This window comes from Erinaceus europaeus, chromosome 16 (assembly GCF_950295315.1).
Source record: "Erinaceus europaeus chromosome 16, mEriEur2.1, whole genome shotgun sequence".
NCBI lineage: Eukaryota > Metazoa > Chordata > Mammalia > Eulipotyphla > Erinaceidae > Erinaceus > Erinaceus europaeus.
Genome location: NC_080177.1, coordinates 79,519,935 through 79,537,882, shown reverse-complemented (window position 1 = coordinate 79,537,882; position 17,948 = coordinate 79,519,935). Strand labels below are relative to the sequence as shown.

Genomic DNA, 17,948 nt, shown 5'->3' with positions numbered 1-17,948 from the left:
CTCCTGTGTTACAACGTTTCACTTATCCTTACCCCCCCCCATACACACACACACACACACACACACACACACACATTCGTTTATTGGCGGGATTAATGGTTTACAGTCAACAGAAAAATACAGTAATTTGTACATATGTAACATTTCTCAGTTTTCCACATAACAATTCAACCCCCTCTAGGTCCTCTGCCTTTATCTTTCAGGACCTGAACCCTCCCACCCACCACAGAGTCTTTTACTTTGGTTCAATACACCAAACCCAGTCCAGGTTCTGCTTTGTGTTTTCTTATTTTCAACTTCTGTCTATGAGTGAGATCATCCCATATTCATCCTCCTTTCTGACTTACCTCACTTAACATGATTATTTCACGCTTTATCCAAGATGGGATAAAGAAAGTGAAATCACCATTTTTAATAGCTATGTAGAATATATATATATATGTATATATATATATGTCTATCTATCTATATATATATACATATACATATACATATACATATACATATACATATACATATACATATACATATATCACAACATACTCAGCCACTCATCTGTTGTTGGATACCTGGGTTGCTTCCTGATTTTGGCTATTATAAATTGTGCTGCTATGAACATAGGTGTACACAGATCTTTTTGGATGGGTGTGTTTGGTTCCTTAGGATATATTCCTCTTAGGAGAGGAATTGCAGGGTCAAATTGTAGGTCCACTTCTAGCCTCCTGAGAGTTCTCCAGACTGCTTTCCATAGGGGCTGGATCAATTTATACTCCCACCCACAGTGCAGGAGGGTTCCTTTGACTCCACAAACTCTCCAGCATTTGTTGCTACTACCTTTTCTGATGACAGCTTTCTCACAGGAGTGCAGTGGTGCCTTGTTGTCTCATAAATGTATATTTCAAAGTAAAATAAGTCAGTCTGAATAGGTCCCATATTACATGATTTCAACCATATGACATTCTGGGAAAGGCAAGCTGGTGACTTGGTGAGTTTCCAAAGTCGTTCTGATCCTGTCTTGTTGCTGTCCCAGATGATCTCCTTGGATTCTCCTACTTGACCTCAAGAGTGAAGTGGAGAGGGAGAGGGAGAGGGAGAGGGAGGAGGGAGAAACGCAGCTGCTGCTGCTGCTGCTCTGTCTTCTCAGCACTCTGAGTGCTTCTTCATTGGCACATGTGTTTGTGCTTTGCTCAAACCAACCTTTTCTCTGGAACCCTGGTTCTCCCTGGTTCTTTGGCTGTGAATGATCATATGTTCATCACCCAAATCACTGAAATGCCATTGCTTCCAGTTTCTTGGGGTGGGTGAGACTAAGATGTCTATGTTTGCTCATATGCACACACTGATTTATGAGTGTAGCATTGTTTTTATAGAGGTAGTCAGAAATTTTGTTCTTTTAGATTTATAAGTCCTTCAGAGATAATAGAAAGGTGAATTACTTTTTTTTTGGGGGGGGTCATCTGAGGCTTCATTGCTCCAAGTCAACTATTTTTTAAATTCTGGATATCAAATACTTTTATTTGTTAATTGGAGGGGGGAGATTGATGGTTTACAGTAAACACAGTTGTCGGTACATGTGTAAAATTTCTCAGTCTTCTGCAGAACACTGGCTCCTTTCCACCATCCTGCACCAGGACTGGAAAGGCCCCCTCCTGCCTAAGTCCTTTACTCTGTGGTAGTACACTTTTCTAGATAGAAGAGAGAATAAGTCATCACAACACCAAAACTTCCTTCAGAGCTGGAGTGGACTAGGCTCACATCGGGGTCATGGACATGAAGAGGCGCGCACACCATCTGAGCGCACTTTCCTGCCCATAGACATTGGTCTCAGAAGTTTGTTTCACTCACAAGTCCTGCATATAATTTTTCAAAGAACACACAACGGACTTCTATCATGAAAGTGCACTGCTAGCTATCAAATGAGATCGTCTCCACAGGGGCTGAGGCTCATAGCCGCTATTTATTAAATAAAGTCACTGCTCATATTTCTGATTTGAAAGGTTCTATCAGGCTTCGGTACATTTTGGAACCAAATTTTGATGAGATTAAATAATTTAGTTATCAAGAAAGGTTGGCACGTAAGAACTTCCTCATATGGATAATACAGTATGACTTTGTATTATTTTGTATATAAAAATGCATATATTTCCTTTTCAGACCAACTCTATTCTCTTAGTGTCTTTTTTTTTAATCAGTCTGTATTTCTTGCCAAAACCTGGGGTACCCTGTGAATTCTGTATATTCTGAAATAGAATAGGAAAGCTATCAGGGGAGGGGATGAGATAGGGAGTTCTGGTGGCGGGAATTGTGTGGAGTTGTACCCCTCTTATCCTGTGTTTTTGTCAGTGTTTCCTTTTTGTAAGTAAAAATTAAAAAAAAATAAAATAAAAACACATACCAGATGATCTATCACACGCTCAGGTGCAAACTAAGAAACAGGAGGAGGGAGGGACAAGGGGCAGCCTGGACTAGGTGGGGGGCATTGCGGCCAGAGAGGCTCCAGAGACCTGTACACAGTGGTGAAGAAGGGCCGGGCTAGGTAGTGGAGAGCAGAGGCTGTCCCTGCGTGTCAACAGCAGTCCTGGCAACCACTGTTTCCCCCCAGTAAAATGACCTGCAACAAAGTGTGTTCATACCAAGGCTTCTTTTTAAAAAAAATTTTATTTATTTATTTATTTATTCCCTCTTGTTTTATTGTTGTAGTAGTTGTTGTTATTGATGTCGTCGTTGTTGGACAGGACATAGAGAAAAATGGAGAGAAGAGGGGAAGAGAAAGACAGACACCTGCAGACCTGCTTCACCACCTGTGAAGTGACTCCCCTGTAGGTGGGAAGCCAGGGGCTCGAACCCGGATCCTTACACCGGTCCTTGAGCCACACCAAGACTTCTAATTTCAAGTATTACCAGGCTCATCCTATTTTTCTACCTTATCTTACCAGTCATTTCTGTGACAGTCAGAAATCTTTTTAAAATTTTTTAAAAAATATTTATTTATTCCCTTTTTGTTGCCCTTGTTGTTTTATTGTTGTTGTTATTATTGTTATTGATGTTGTTGTTGTTGGATAGGATGGAGAAAGAAGGGGAAAACAGGGGGAGAGAAAGACAGACACCTGCAGACTCGCTTCACCACTTGTAAAGCGACTCCCCTGCAGGTGGGGAGCCGGGGGCTTGAACCGGGATCCTTACGCCGGTCCTTGCCCTTCGTGCCACCTACGCTTAACCAACCCACTGTGGTACCACCCGACTCCCAACAGTCAGAAATCTTAACTCTGGGGCAGGCGGTAGTGCGGATTAAGCGCACGTGGCACAAAGTGCAAGGACTGGCGCAAGGATACTGGTCCGAGCCTCAGGCTCCCCACCTGCAGGGCAACAAAATAGGAAAAATAGCCTCCAGGAGCAGTGGAGTCACAGTGCAGGCCAGCAATAACTGTGGAGGCAAAAAAAGGAAAGAGAAAAAAAAAGAAATCTAACTCTACGTAGAAGCACTCTGAATTCTTAGAAATACCATGTAAGCCATCTAAGATCTCAATAGTCGTGATTCTTAATATCAACTAAACTGACTTTTTTTTTTTTTTAATATATCACTTTCAGGGTCACAACCGTATCATTGCCTACAGTAGACCAGTTTATTTCTGTCTGTGCTGTGGTCTTATTTGGCTTTTGGATTATGGTAGCAGAAACCTTACTACAACCAAGTTCAAATTATATGGAATAACTTTCACCAATCCACTGGTGCTTCTATCAGCCAGGGATTTAGTTATAGGTGAGTTATCTTTAAGGTACCTCCACTCATCATGTTCACCCGCATGCATTCAGATAGTTAAAAAATAGATCAATTCTATAGACAAAAACCACTCTTATCTGTTTCACTGTAATTGTAATATTCTCATTGAGGAATAATAGTGTAGAACTATCATGAATTAAAAAAAAAAAAAACCTAATAAGTAAAGATAGTAATTTGTCTTTTCCTGAAGAATATGCAATGAGAATTTCATTTACCTTCTACATCTTGGGTTTCTACTATGTGAAAATAGTTTTCAAAACTGGCCTTGACTGTTGCATAGGCTGCTAAGCTAAATACCCAAACAGTTATATATACAGAAATAATTTTGTATGGTATCTTTCTGAAAATTGCTAGGTTTTAATTTTAGTTTTAGCTTTCTTTCATCATCCATCTTAGGATCTTCAGAAGTGTGGATACAGGGTACTGTGTTTTAATATCCTTTTTTCTCTCTCTCTCTCTAGTGTTTACACTCTGTTTCCCAATAGTATTTTTCATTGGTCTCCTGCCTCAGGTGAATACATTTGTAATGTACCTTTGTGAACAATTGGATATTCATATCTTTGGTGGTAATGGTGAGTATTTCCTCTTAAAAGTTACAGTGTTCCTTTTATTGATCATCAAGTAACCCTAGACATGAGGTCCACCAGGGGAGGGTCTAGATCAGGAAGTAAGAAGATGGACTTATAAATACGTTTCCAGTTTTCATCTTAGGATTGCAGTCAGGAAGGAGAGGCACTGGTTGAATACTTGCAAACTGAACAAGAATTAATTTGTCAGTAGCAAAACATAGTCAAGTCTGTTACTTTAGTGGAAGGTCCAGGAAGTAGAGTTGATTTATAAGAAGTGACTCAGTTTAGTGTAGGTGATCCTAGCAGTAGATTGGGTCACATTGCCTGTTAGAAACTTGTGGAAGGTGTTTTTCTAAAAGGAAAAAAAAAATACTATACATTTTTTTTCTATGGTTACTATACAAATTTGCTACTGAAGAAAGCCTGTTACGTATATATTTAAAAGAGACGGCCTCTCCTAACTATGCCTGTCCATTATTAGGAGCAGTTACATCGGATCTGCTTTTATTGTAATTATCATTGTTAGTAGTTAACCAGATCTATACTTTTTTTTTATAAAGAATTAGCAGGTGGTATTATGAATTCACTGACTTAACTATCACAAGATCTGTTGGCGTTTGCGCTGATATCTTTCAGTGACTTCATGCATCTCTGTCTTCAGGTCTCTGTCAGGCTCGTTTCCCATACTTTCATAAACAAAAGGTCAAGTTCTTGAAATCTAGTACATTTCTGCTGCTTTGATTAATAGTCCTTATTTTCAATGCAAGTAAATTTTAACTTGGATAAAAAAATTGCAGTGTCAGCAATTGCCATTGTAAAATGTTTCTGAAAACATGGGAGGAAGTGGCAGAATTTTTGAAAAATCAGAAGTGTGGGTATTTAACTGTAGGCACTGCATACCATTCAGAACACTTTCCAGTGGCCGTTTTGGATTTTTTTTTCCCCTTGTTATGAAATACCAGCTTGCTTCTTCTCTCTCTCTCCCTCTCTCTTTCTCTCTCTCTCTCTCTCTTAATCAGAGCTCTGACTTACTGGTGGTAAGGGGGATTGAACCTGGAGCACTGAAGAGTCAGGCATGAAAGTCCTTTTGTATAACCATTATGCTGTCCTCCCTGCCCTCAGTTTTCTTATTTTTTTCCTCCCTAGCCACTACCAGCCTGCTTGCGGCACTTTATAGTTTTATCTGCAGCATCGTGGCAGTGGCCTTGCTCTATGGATTGTGTTACGGCGCTTTGAAGGTGAGTGATGCAGTCTGGTATATTCTGTTTATACATCGACATGAGGGACATTTTAAATTCATTAGTGATGATCTCCCCGCACCCCCCCCCACACGCAACTGTCAGTGTTCATTTCCACTGTCGTCCTCATATGTTGAACATGATTATCATTTACTTTGAATTTTAAAGGAGTTTCTTATTCAACTATTGTTAAGAAACAGAGCTTCCATACTAAAAGAAACTTGAAGTTGTGTGTAAGCAGGACGTTAGTACCAAAAGAAACCTGAAGGTGGTTTAGCAACTAGACTCTTGCACAGAAAGCCACCCGTCTTAACTATAGCAGAAATGCAGTTCAGTGCGTATGAGCTTTTGTTGCACTTAAACTTAGCTTTGACCTTTGTCCCCCAAGTACTGATAGACAGTTGGCTAGATGCATACTCTGTTGTATTTTTTTTTAAATTTTATTTATAAAAAGGAAACACTGGCAAAACCATAGGATAAGAGGGGAACAACTCCACACACTTCCCACCACCAGATCTCCGTATCCCATCCCCTCCCCCTGATAGCTTTCCTATTCTCCATCCCTCTGGGAGCATGGACCCAGGGTCATTGTGGGATGCAGAAGGTGGAAGGTCTGGCTTCTGTCATTGCTTCCCCGCTGAACATGGGCGTTGACTGGTGGATCCACACTCCCAGTCTGCCTCTCTCTTTCCCTAGTGGGGTGAGGCTCTGGGGAAGCGGGGCTCCAGGACACATTGGTGGGGTCGTCTGTCCAGGGAAGTCCGGTCGGCGTCCTGCTGGCAACTTTGTTGTGTTTTTCTCCTAACAGGATTCTTGGGATGGACAGCACATCCCAGTGCTTTTCTCCATTTTCTGTGGCTTGTTAGTGGCGACATCGTACCACCTCAGCAGACAGAGCAGTGACCCCTCTGTACTTTTGTAAGTAAGACGCTTTGTTATTGGTTAAAGGAATCTAAGGAAGCTGGCGTTCTTTCAGATTCAACTTGTCCATTCTGCTTCCCATTACCTGGCCAAGTGTTCACACCGATCTCCATTTGGTTTTAGAGTGTGCTGTTAACTAGGTCCTTGGTGGGTGTTGTCTGGGGTACATGTTTGTGTGAAACCGTCCTCTTGAATCTTACACAGCAGACTGAGGTGATCCAGCATGATCATTAAAAAAAAATCATTAAATTGAGGGCCTCCTAATCATATTGAATGCAAGCATTCATTAGCTTTTTCCCTCTGAAGTATTGAAACCAAGTCTCAAGTAAAAAATCCTCACTGTGTGCTTACTTACAATGTTTTCAACTTTTGAAAACTAATTACTACTAATGATTAAATGTACAAGGGCCTCTTTGTTTTCAGTTGTAACATTTATTTGCAATTTGAAGTACTGCTATCAGATTGTAAATGTATATATATTTTTCTCTCTTTTTCGATGTAAAGCTCGTTGGTGCAATCCAAGATTTTTCCAAAAACAGAAGATAAAAATCCAGAAGACCCTCTGTCCGAAGTAAAAGACCCATTGCCTGAAAAACTTAAAAATTCTGTTGTAAGTTTTACTTTTTAAACTCACCTGAAAGGCTGAAGCGGTAGCGAGTTCATCACGTTGTATGATGAACACCCTCAGTAGCTAGCAGGAGGGAAATGTGTAGCTACAGAAGTGCGTACTTGGATGTGATGAATTGCCTTTACTTCAAACTTAGACAGAAAAGAAATTCGCATTCCTAAAACTCTATCTCTCAAGATAGAACAGTGCGCTAGCCATGTTTATGTCACGTGAGATTGTATGATTTCATTGCTCATATAGTTATTTTCTTCCTTTTTTTTTTTTTTTTTTTTTTGCCACTAGGGTTATTGCTGGGACTCAGTGAGAGACAGAGAGGAAGAAAAGCAGGGGAAAGAGAGAAAGAAAGCAAAGAGGAGAGGCTTGCCTCCGTGACCACTGGTTGTTAAGTAGCTCCCATGCAGGCCGAGAGCAGAGCTTGACCCTGAGTCCACGTGACACCCACTGTAGTGGGTGACCACTGCCCAGCCCCTCTTCGCAGAACTCTTTTTTTTAAAAAAAAAATTTTATGATTATTTACTTTCCATTTTATTGTCCTTGTTGTTTTATTGCTGTAGTTATTTTTGTTGTTGTTGATGTCATTGTTGGATAGGACAGAGAGAAATGGAGAGAGGAGGGGAAGAGAGAGAAGGGAGAGAAAGCTAGATACCTGCAGACCTGCTTCTTTATTGCTTTCTCTCTTTCTTTCTTTTTTAATTTGATAGGACAGAGTAATTGAGAGAGGGAGAGAGAAAGAGAAGCACCCGTGGTTCTGCCTCACAGTTCCTGAGGCTTCCTGCCTCCTTGCTGGTGGGGAGAGCAGGGTTTTGAACCCAGCTCCTTGCACATGGTAACTTGTGCGCTCAACCTGGCCCTGTAAATGTTCATTTTTCATTTAGCCATTATTTGGAAACGAATTTCTGTAAGTTCACATCTGCTTTATGGAACAAAGCAGAAAGCACTCTTTTTCTGAGTTACTATGTCCTTATTCTGTCTATTTGTGAAAGACCCAATGATAGTCTTGATTTGCACACACTATTTATGCTCACAGAGCGTCAGATGTTCATGTATTTGCTTAGAGCACTTTAGAAATACAAAACTGTCTTGAGGCACAATTTGAACACTTTTTTTCTGATTCTAGTTCCCATGTTAGTCAAGGCTATAGCTCTTGTTTTCAGCTTCGATGGCACTCTGTGGAGGAAATGTTAATTTTGCCGGATCCTTGTCGTCATCTGTGTACACTTACACTTTTCCCCAAGATTAGTGTGGCATATGTCACTCTCAGTCACACAGTCATCTAGTGGACATAGGACCCTGGGTCCCCAGCCTTCTCCTGTCTTCCCTTCCCCCTTCTGAGTCCCCAAATCTGCTGTGACTGAGTCCCATCCACTGGGGACTCATCCATTATAGTAGCAAAGGTTATTTCTAAATCCACTTTGACAGCATATATCTGCAGGTCTGTTGACTAAAATACATAAAGTGATTTCTGCTTTTTACTACAACACTCAAGTAACCAAAACCCAGAAAGTAAAACAGGACAAAATATACTGTTTGAACACTTCACATGACAGTGAAAATTAATTTTGTCATAAAAAATGTGTTATGTAGGGTCTGGGTGGTGGCGCATCTGGTTCAGCGCACATATCACCACCTGCAAGGATCAGGGTTCGAGCCCCTGCTCCCCACCTGCAGGGGAAATGCTTCATGAGCGGTGATGCAGGTCTGCAGGTGTCTGTCTCTGTCTCCCTTTCTCTGTCTCCCCCCCCCCCCCCCGTCCTGTCAAATAAAAATAGAAAGAACGAAAAGGAAAAGGAAAAAAAAAAAAAAAAGGCTTCCAAGAGGAATGGATTGGTAGTACAAGCATCAAGCCCCAGAGATCAGAGATAACCCTGGTGGCACAAAAAAAAAAAAAAAAAAAAAAAAGTAAAAATAAAATGCTGTGTATTATGTAATAACTTTTCCTCATTTTATTTTCTCTTATGTAAGCCTTATAAGCTAGAGGCATTGAGGGAAACCGGTCTTCCCAAGTCTGTATGTTCTGAATGACATAGAAGGAGTTTAACTTCAATGGATTCCGTGGTATGACCGTGAGAAAACATGATATGAAACCACTAAGGAATGAAATAAGAAGTTTTTTGTAGTTGATATGTGTAAAAAATTATCTACGGGTGCTAGAGAGTGGGATCAGTGAGATACAGTTCTGAAACTTCAGCAACTGCAAGTCAAGGAGAGTTGTGTTTTTTTGTTTTTTAAGTCTGTGTGTAATTGATGATTTTGCTTTCTTCCTCAGAGTGAACGTTTACAGTCTGACCTGGTAGTGTGCATTGTGATCGCTGTGCTATATTTCGCTATTCATGTCAGCACCGTGTTCACAGTATTGCAGGTGAGGAATCATTTGGTTCTTTTGTTTGAGGGAAAAATAACTTTGCGCCCATTTCTGATATTACTGTATTTTCCATTAGTTTTATAGAAGTCGAATTAAAAAGAGACAGAAAGTAAAAGACTCTGGGGTGGGGTGGGGGAGAGAATACAGGTCCAAGAAGGATGACAGGGGACCTAGTAGGGGTTGCATTGTTACATGGAAAACTGGGAAATGTTATGCATGTACAAACTATTATATTTACTGTCGAATGTAAAACATTAATTCCCCAATAAAGAAATTAAAAATAAATAAATAAAAAGAGACAGAGAGGGAGAGAGAGAAGGTGAGACACTTGGCAGCACTGCTCTGCCACTCGTGAAGCTCCCTCTCTTCTTGGTGGATCTGGGGGCTTGAACCCAGATCCTTGCACATGGTAATGTGTGCACTCTACTAAGCGCAGCACCACTCGGCCCAGCCAGAGATTCGTGTTTTCCTCCAGTGTGAACATAATGACTTTCTGTTTGATTTTTTTAAATGACAGTCACGTAATCCCCCCTGGTGTCTCTGGTCGCTGGCCCTGAGAGTGGTTCAGCTAGGTGACCCCAGCTCAGCGTCTTTGTTGCTGCAGCCGTGAAGTACTGCGGTCAGCCCCTCATTGAATGCCAGCAGCTGCCTTGGCTCCCTCCTTGTGCTCCTTGCCGTGGGCCTCCCTGTTGGTCTTTCTAAGTGCCAACCAGTCATCTCCAGAGTTCGTGACCCTAGAAAGACGATGTCTGAGCAGAAGCCCCAGTCTGTAGTAGCTGACGTTGAATGCAAGCCTTTTTTTTTTTTGCTTATTTTTCCCCCTCCTCAACTTAAACTGTTCCTGACCTCACAGCTGAGCTTTTCAAGACTGAGATGGAGATTCATTCATGTCTAAAAGGTGCTAGGGTTTCTGGATCCATAACAGCTCATTGAAGTCTTAGACGTGAGGGTTCTTTGTGAGTGTATTGACCCATGAGAGCTGTATGCTAATGTGAACTCTAGCAAGTGAAGCAATAAGAAATGCTTTTTCTCATCCTTTTTTGCTTTTTTTTTCTTTTTGTTTTACTTACAGTTTTACTTACATGCTTTATCTCTGCTAGCTAAAATACTTTAATACATCACTCTCACATAGCATTTTTGGAATAGCAAGCAAGATGCCTCAAACCTTTCCCCCGTTATTTGGTATGATTATGTGCTCCCATCATATCATGCGGAATAATGAGACACCAAAGAAGGTCATTACCGTTTGATAGTATTGCAGTGTATGGTCAATCGCTAGCTCCTGCAGCTGATTTAATTAGAAAACTACATAATAGAGTTTTTTTAAAATTTTTATTTATAAAAAGGAAACGCTGACAGAAATCATAAGATAAGAGGGGCACAACTCCACACAGTTCCCATCACCAGAACTCCATATCCCATCCCCTCCCCTGATAGTTTTCCTATTCTCTATCCCTCTGGGAGTATGGACCCAGGGTCATTGTGGGGTGCGGAAGGGGGGAGGTGGAGTACCACTCAGCTCTTGCTTATGATAATGCTGGGGATTAAATCTAGGGTCTGTGAGCTGCAGGCATGAATCTCTTGCTGGGCCAAGTGGTGTTGCACTCAGTAGAGTGCACACATTACCATGTGCAAGGATCTGGGTCCAAGCCCCCGGTCTCCACCAGAAGGGAGGCAGCTTCACAAGTGGCAGAGCAATGCTGCAAGTGTCTCACCTTCTTTCTGTTTCTCTCACCTTCTCTTTCTCCCTCTCTGTCTCTTTTTAATTCCACTTATACAAAATTAATAGAAAAAGGTGGAGGCGGTGTAGCCACTGGAAATTAAAGAATGGTCGCACAGGCACTAAGCCCTAGGGATAACCTTGGTGGTAAAAAGGGAGGAAGGAGGGAAGGAGGGAGGGAAGGAAGGAAGGAGGGAGGGAGGGAAGGAAGGAAGGAAGGAAGGAAGGAGGGAAGGAAGGGAGGAAGGAAGGAAGGAAGGAAGGGAGGGAGGGAGGGAGGGAGGAAGGAAGGAAGGAAGGAAGGGAGGAAGGAAGGAGGGAAGGAAGGAAGGAGGGAAGGAAGGAAGGAAGGAAGGGAGGAAGGAAGGAGGGAAGGAAGGAAGGAGGGAAGGGAGGAAGGAAGGAAGGAAGGAAGATAGAAATTTTTAAAAAGAAATGGAAAGAAAAAGACACTTGCATAACCTTTGTCCCAGATTGGAATTTTTTTTTTTTTAATGTGGAATCTTAACCGTGGAGAAGGGAGTCGGGCAGTAGCACAGCGGGTTAAGTGCATGTGGCACCAAGCACAAGGACGGCGTAAGGATTCCGGTTCGAGCCCCCGCCTCCCCATCTGCAGGGGAGTTGCTTCACAGGCGGTGAAGCAGGTCTGCAGGTGTCTGTCTTTCTCTCTCCCTCTGTCTTCCCCTCCTCTCTCCATTTCTCTCTGTCCTATCCAACCACGAGGACATTAACAACAACAACAATAAAACAAAAAGGACAACAAAAGGGAATAAACACATATTTTAAAAAATCAAACTGTGGAGAAATAATCAATTTCTCTTAGATTCTAAAATTAGCTCTGCTGTTTTTCTTTTTCTTTCTTCCTCTTTTTTTTTTTTTTTTAATTGCAACCAGGCTTATTGCTGGGGCTCAATGCCTGCACTGTAAATCCGCCATTCTTGGTGGGTTTTTTCTTTTTCTTTTTTTTTCTTTTTAATAAGACAGATAGAAATTGGGGGGGGGGGTAGGAGATAGTCACCTGCAGATCTGCTCCACCATTTGTGAAGCTCCCCCCTGTAGGTGACAGGCAGGGGCTTGAATCCAGGTCCTTGGTGTGGTCACGTGTGCACTTACCCAGCTGCGCCACCACCCAGCCCCCGGCTCTGTTGTTTCCTAATGCCCAGTGGGAAACTCAAGTAGTAGATGACAGGTTCTTCTGTGACCAGAACACATTTCTAATCTTGTCAACATGCTTTTCCTTCTAGCCCGCCCTGAAGTATGTGCTGTACGCAGTGGTGGGTTTTGTGGGCTTTGTGACCCACTATGTGTTGCCTCAAGTTAGAAAACAGCTACCCTGGCACTGCTTCTCTCACCCACTGCTGAAGACAATGGAGTATAACCAATATGAAGTTAGAAGTGAGTATTTCATTCATAGTTTTCTTTTTAATACTATGAGGGTTTTCTTTTTAATACTATGAGGGTTTTCTTTTTCTTTTTTTTTTTTTTTTGACACATTGCTGTTAAAAAATTTAAGTATAAACTTCTTGTACTTAGGTTGAAATGTATGGTTCAGACCCCTTGCAGGGATCCTTTAATTATTGTTGAAATATAAAGGTCGTTACTACAATGCAAACTCCCAGGGAATAAAACTTTCTCTGTGGGGGTCAGGCAGTAGTGCAGTGGGCTAAGTGCACATGGTGGGAAGCCAAGGACGGGCACAAGAATGCCAGTGTGAGCTCCCAGCTCCCCACCTGAAGGGAGGGGGCCGGGGGCAGGGTCGCTTCACAAGTGGTGAAGCAGGTCTGCAGATGTCTGTCTTTCTCATCTCCTCTCTGCCTTCCCCTCCTCTCTTATTTTCTCTCTGTCCTATCCAATAATAATAACAACAATGATAAACAACAAGAGCAACAAAAGGGGGGGATATGGCCTCCAGGACCAGTGGATTTGTAGTACAGGCACCAAGCGCCAGCAATTACCCTGGAGGCAAGAAAGAAAGAAAGAGAAAGAAAGAAAGAAAGAAAGAAAGAAAGAAAGAAAGAAAGAAAGAAAGAAAGAAAGAACTTACTCTGTTTTTTCTAGCTATCTTTCATAGACTCCCCACTGCTAAATTCTTCTCTATGTATCTGTGACTTGTCTTTCCAGCTTCTGTTTTTTCTCAGTTTCCCTTAACATATGTAGGCAGCCCAAGGCTTTAGGATAGAGACACCTGTGACCTATTCCTTTGTGCTACCAAAAGGGACAATATAAAAAACTGATCTAATGAAAAGTTACCCTTGCTTTTGTTCATGTATATTTGGAATAAAGTATAAAGTGTCTGCCAAAAAAGGTAGGAAGCCCATCTCTTTGGTAAGATTCTGCTTGCCACTTTTAACCCTGATTCCTCTTTCCTGTAGGTAGATAGATAGATAGATAAATAGATAGATAGATAGATAGATAGATAGATAGATAGATAAATTGATTGATTGATTGATTGATATAGATAAATGGAGACTATGCAATCAGGTATCCAGTTGAATGCAAGGTAGGAAGCCCATCTCTTTGGTAAGATTCTGCTTGCCACTTTTAACCCTGACTCCTCTTTCCTGTAGGTAGATAGATAGATAGATAAATAGATAGATAGATAGATAAATTGATTGATTGATATAGATAAATGGAGACTATGCAATCAGGTATCCAGTTGAATGCACACATAACCATGCACAGGGATCTGGGTTCAAGTCCCCACTCCCTACCTGTGGGAGGGATGTTTCACACTCTGTACTGGCCCACCCTTACCATCAAGAAAATACCTCAGAATATTTTGATGGTAAGCTATTAGCATTGCTTTAATATATAAATAATAGCAGATATACCCAGTTTGTTTATGATCATGGTTAAGTCATTAACTATACTGCTTAGTTTCAATGTTTATGATTTTGAATAAGCTTAACATTTGTGACTTATGCAAGTATTAGTGTGAGCAAACTAGCACCCTCTCTTGATTTTCACAACTGAGAGAAAAAAAATACTCATTTGTTAAAGACCTTTCTACCATCAGGTGACTTTTTTTTTCCTCCAGATAATTACAGAATCTCTTTTTTAATATTTCCGTGTATTGTAAACACTTTATCCAATGAGATAATATCGAAGTATTGGAAAAACTAATACTAGTAATAAAAATGACTCTTAAGTATATGACTAAACATACTTTGCTATCTGCTCTGAGATGTTACGTCTTACACTTAATGATTGAATGTGTGACTATGGGCTTTCTGTGAGGCTTTTGAAAACAAACTTAATGACGCGTATGTTTCTTTGAGGGCAAGGGACAGTCTAATAGTCTTCAATAGCCTTTTCTCCATAAGTTTTAGGTATAATTAGGAGCATTATGGCTAAAGAAATGAGTTTTCAAAAAATGAAATTCATCTAAATTTAAGTAACATGTAAGATGCAAAGTTTGATGTTTCTCAGAATTCATGTATTGGGCTATTATTGATCGAAGTCCTGGGTGTGTTGCATTATTTATAGCAGAGGTTAATTTGAGTTGTAAGATACTCCTTTTTCATCTGACGACAGTGAAACCATTCTGCACATTAGATGACAGGTGGTCTTGCCTTCTACCCCTTATTAGATGCAGCCACTATGATGTGGTTTGAGAAACTTCATGTGTGGCTTCTTTTCATGGAGAAAAATATCATCTACCCACTGATCGTTCTCAATGAACTTAGTAGCAGTGCAGAGACAATTGCTAGTCCAAAAAAACTGGATACAGAGTAAGTACAACATTCTTCTAAAAAACTTGATTCCTGGTAGCTGTCATAAGCAACCTCTAAGTTATTGAACAAGTAACAAGTGGTCACTGAGTATTCCTTTCTTACAAGGCACCATGAGATAATAAATTCAGGTGCAATTCTGTCTTGGGGTCTGGGTGATGGTGTACCTGGCTAAGTGGAGGTGTGACCATGCACAAGGGGGAGAGTTTCACAAGTGGTGGGTGAAGCAGTGCTGCCAGTCTCTCCTTCCCTGGCTCTTCCATCCTTCTTACCTCTTAATTTCTCTGTCCTGTCAAGTGAAATAGAGAGAGAGAGAGAGAGAGGAAGGAGAGAGAAAGATACATCTTTTTAAAAAAGAAATTTGGTATTTGATTTTTTTTTTTTTACTATCTGTTCTGCTCTTATGTTAGCACTCCAGGTGTCATTTTCAAGTGACACTTCCGAGTGTATTAAAGTTTTTTAACATTTGACAGTAACTTTGGAGGCAGCAGTTTTGCATACTCTGCGAGTCATGCCGTGTCATCCTGTGGGCCCGTCTGCTGAAGGAGATCTGTGTTGCTGAGTGACGCTCAAGATGATTTTCATGTGCCAAACGCCCATTGATTTTTTAAACCGAACAACTAAATGTCAAGAATATAATGTTGATTTTTTTTTAACCTGCTTATTTATAGAAAGATTACAAGTCAGCAAATGCTTTCATACCAGAAGGTCAGGGTTTATTGGAGAACGTTTTATTAATCGGGGACATTGAGACTGTGGCTGTGGCATTGTGGTCAGCCTGGGAAAGCTGTCGCCCTGGTTTGACGGGTCGCTCTTGACTTTGCAGACTAGGTGCTTTGATGATCACCATTGCCGGGCTCAAGCTGCTGCGCTCCTCCTTCAGCAGCCCTACGTACCAGTACGTCACGGTCATCTTCACTGTGCTCTTTTTCAACATCGACTACGAAGCCTTCTCAGAGACGATGCTATTAGATCTCTTCTTCATGTCCATACTTTTCAGCAAGGTAACTGATCAGCGGAAGACACGTCCTTAGCCATGAAACAGCATCTCCCACAGTGAAAGACTGTCTGAGTGAGGAATATGCTTGCATTTCACTGGCTTCACCACCTTCTCAGTGGCACCCTTTTTTAGTCAGCCAGCTTTTTAGGAAGATACTAGAGTCCCTGGACGCCCCTTGTCACTGCAATTAAGAAGAATCATACTTCTTGCCTTAACAAGGAGGGTGAGAGTAAGTTATGTAGGAAAATTGGAGAAATGCTAATAAGCATATGCTTTCAAATTTAGAGAAGCTCTCTACAGATGGTGGTTTTTACTAGTTTTAGAAATAGGTGGGGAAGGGCGGTAGCGCAGCGGGATAAGCGCACATGGCGCAAAGCGCAAGGACCAACGTAAGGATCCCGGTTCCAGCCCTGACTCCCCACCTTCAAGGGGGTCGCTTCACAGGTGGTGAAGCAGGTTTGCAGGGGTCTGTCTTTCTCTCTCCCTCTCCGTCTCCCTCTCCTCTCTTGGTTTCTCTCTGCACTATCCAACAGCAATAATAATAATAACAACAACAATGGCAACAAAAAGAGGAAAAATAATCTCCCAAGAGCAGTGGATTCATAGTGCAGGCACCGAGCCCCAGCAATAACCCTCGAGGCAAAAAAAGAAAAAGAAATAGATAGGGGCCGGAAGGTGGCATACATAGTCAAGTGCACATAGTACTGAGCTCAAGGACCCACATAGGGATCTGGGTTCGAGCTCCCAGCTCCCCACCTGCAGGGGGGAAGCTTCACAAGCAGTGAAGTAGGTCTGAAGGTGTCTGTCATTCTCTCTCCTTCTCCTCTCTCAATTTCTCTCTGTCCTGTCCAATGAAATGGGAAAAATGGCCTCCAGGAGCCGTGGATTCGTAGTTTTGGCAACAAGCCCCAGAGATAACCCTGGAGGCAGAGAGAGAAGAAAAAAAAATAGATGTGGGATTACTGAGTTTGACTGCTGGGTATACAGAGGGAAGCAATTGCCTGAAGGCTGAATGAAGAAGACAGTAGCTTTCCTTGGGGGCGGGGTGTTGTAAGGGAGCTGTGAGGAGTGAGTGTGGTGGTACCGGTCACAGAGCACTCAAGAGCTTGCACAGTGCTCCTGGAACCTTAAAGCACAGTCACGACACTCAATTCTCATTAGCTTGAGTTTTCTGAGTATTTTCATTCATCAAACAAATTGCTTTTGACAATACGCCAGACAGCAAATCTTCTCTGGGTGCTTATACCTCGCCAGTGACAAGAACAGAGAAAGGTCAGCTCTTAAGCTGTTTCCTTTTCATGTGGTTACTTGGTAGATAGCGTGATAATAAGTGATACTCAAAGAATCCCTTCAGACATATTATTTTAAGATATCATTATAAGATACACCATTGATTTAACAACCATCAAGGAAAAATTACTTTGAATGTGTACCCTGTGTTTCATTTTACAAAGACTGGGCCTCCTGCATGAGTGATCTCACTGCTCCTAGACCAGCCTTTTCATCCAGTTAGAGAAACTAGGGTGTGGGTGTGGGTGTGCGTGCGTGTGTGTGCGTGTGTGTGTGAGTGTGGTGGGAGGGAACGCCTCAGCTTTGAGGCTGTCTTTGGTGTCATGGCACTCCCTTGTGGTGTGGAGTCAGAAGCGCTCCATGTGCATGGTGAGGTAGTGTCCTACCTGGTCAGCTGTCATTCCGGCTCCTTCAAAAGAGAAGCATGAAGCATGCGCGCACACACGTACACGCACACACACACGCACGCACACGCAAACACACACTATTGTCACGTAGCTGTGTTATTGCAGATCCTGTTTTCTTCAATATCACCATCAGAATTTGAATACAGTCTATTCCAATTCAGAACCTAGCTTTCTGCCATTTATTTATTGACTTGTTTTGCTACTAGCCTTATCTCTGGGGCTTGGTGCCAACACTATGAATATACCACTCCCAGTGGCCATTTTTTCCTTTTTTTTTTTTTTCTATTCTTGATAGGACAAT

At 41.7% G+C, this 17,948-nt stretch overlaps 1 protein-coding gene across 4 annotated transcripts in view; it reads left to right on the top strand.

The window, feature by feature from the left end:
* PCNX1 (pecanex 1) overlaps positions 1-17,948 on the top strand; it is a 139,482-nt gene that overhangs the window by 88,730 nt on the left and 32,804 nt on the right. For all 4 annotated transcript variants that reach the window (XM_060175537.1, XM_060175540.1, XM_060175538.1 and 1 more), the window contains 9 exons: positions 3,589-3,760; positions 4,243-4,353; positions 5,497-5,588; positions 6,397-6,506; positions 7,014-7,119; positions 9,404-9,496; positions 12,464-12,614; positions 14,809-14,950; positions 15,777-15,954. In XM_060175537.1, coding sequence (XP_060031520.1) covers positions 3,589-3,760; positions 4,243-4,353; positions 5,497-5,588; positions 6,397-6,506; positions 7,014-7,119; positions 9,404-9,496; positions 12,464-12,614; positions 14,809-14,950; positions 15,777-15,954 — 1,155 coding nt within the window. The remainder of the gene's footprint in view (positions 1-3,588; positions 3,761-4,242; positions 4,354-5,496; positions 5,589-6,396; positions 6,507-7,013; positions 7,120-9,403; positions 9,497-12,463; positions 12,615-14,808; positions 14,951-15,776; positions 15,955-17,948) is intronic.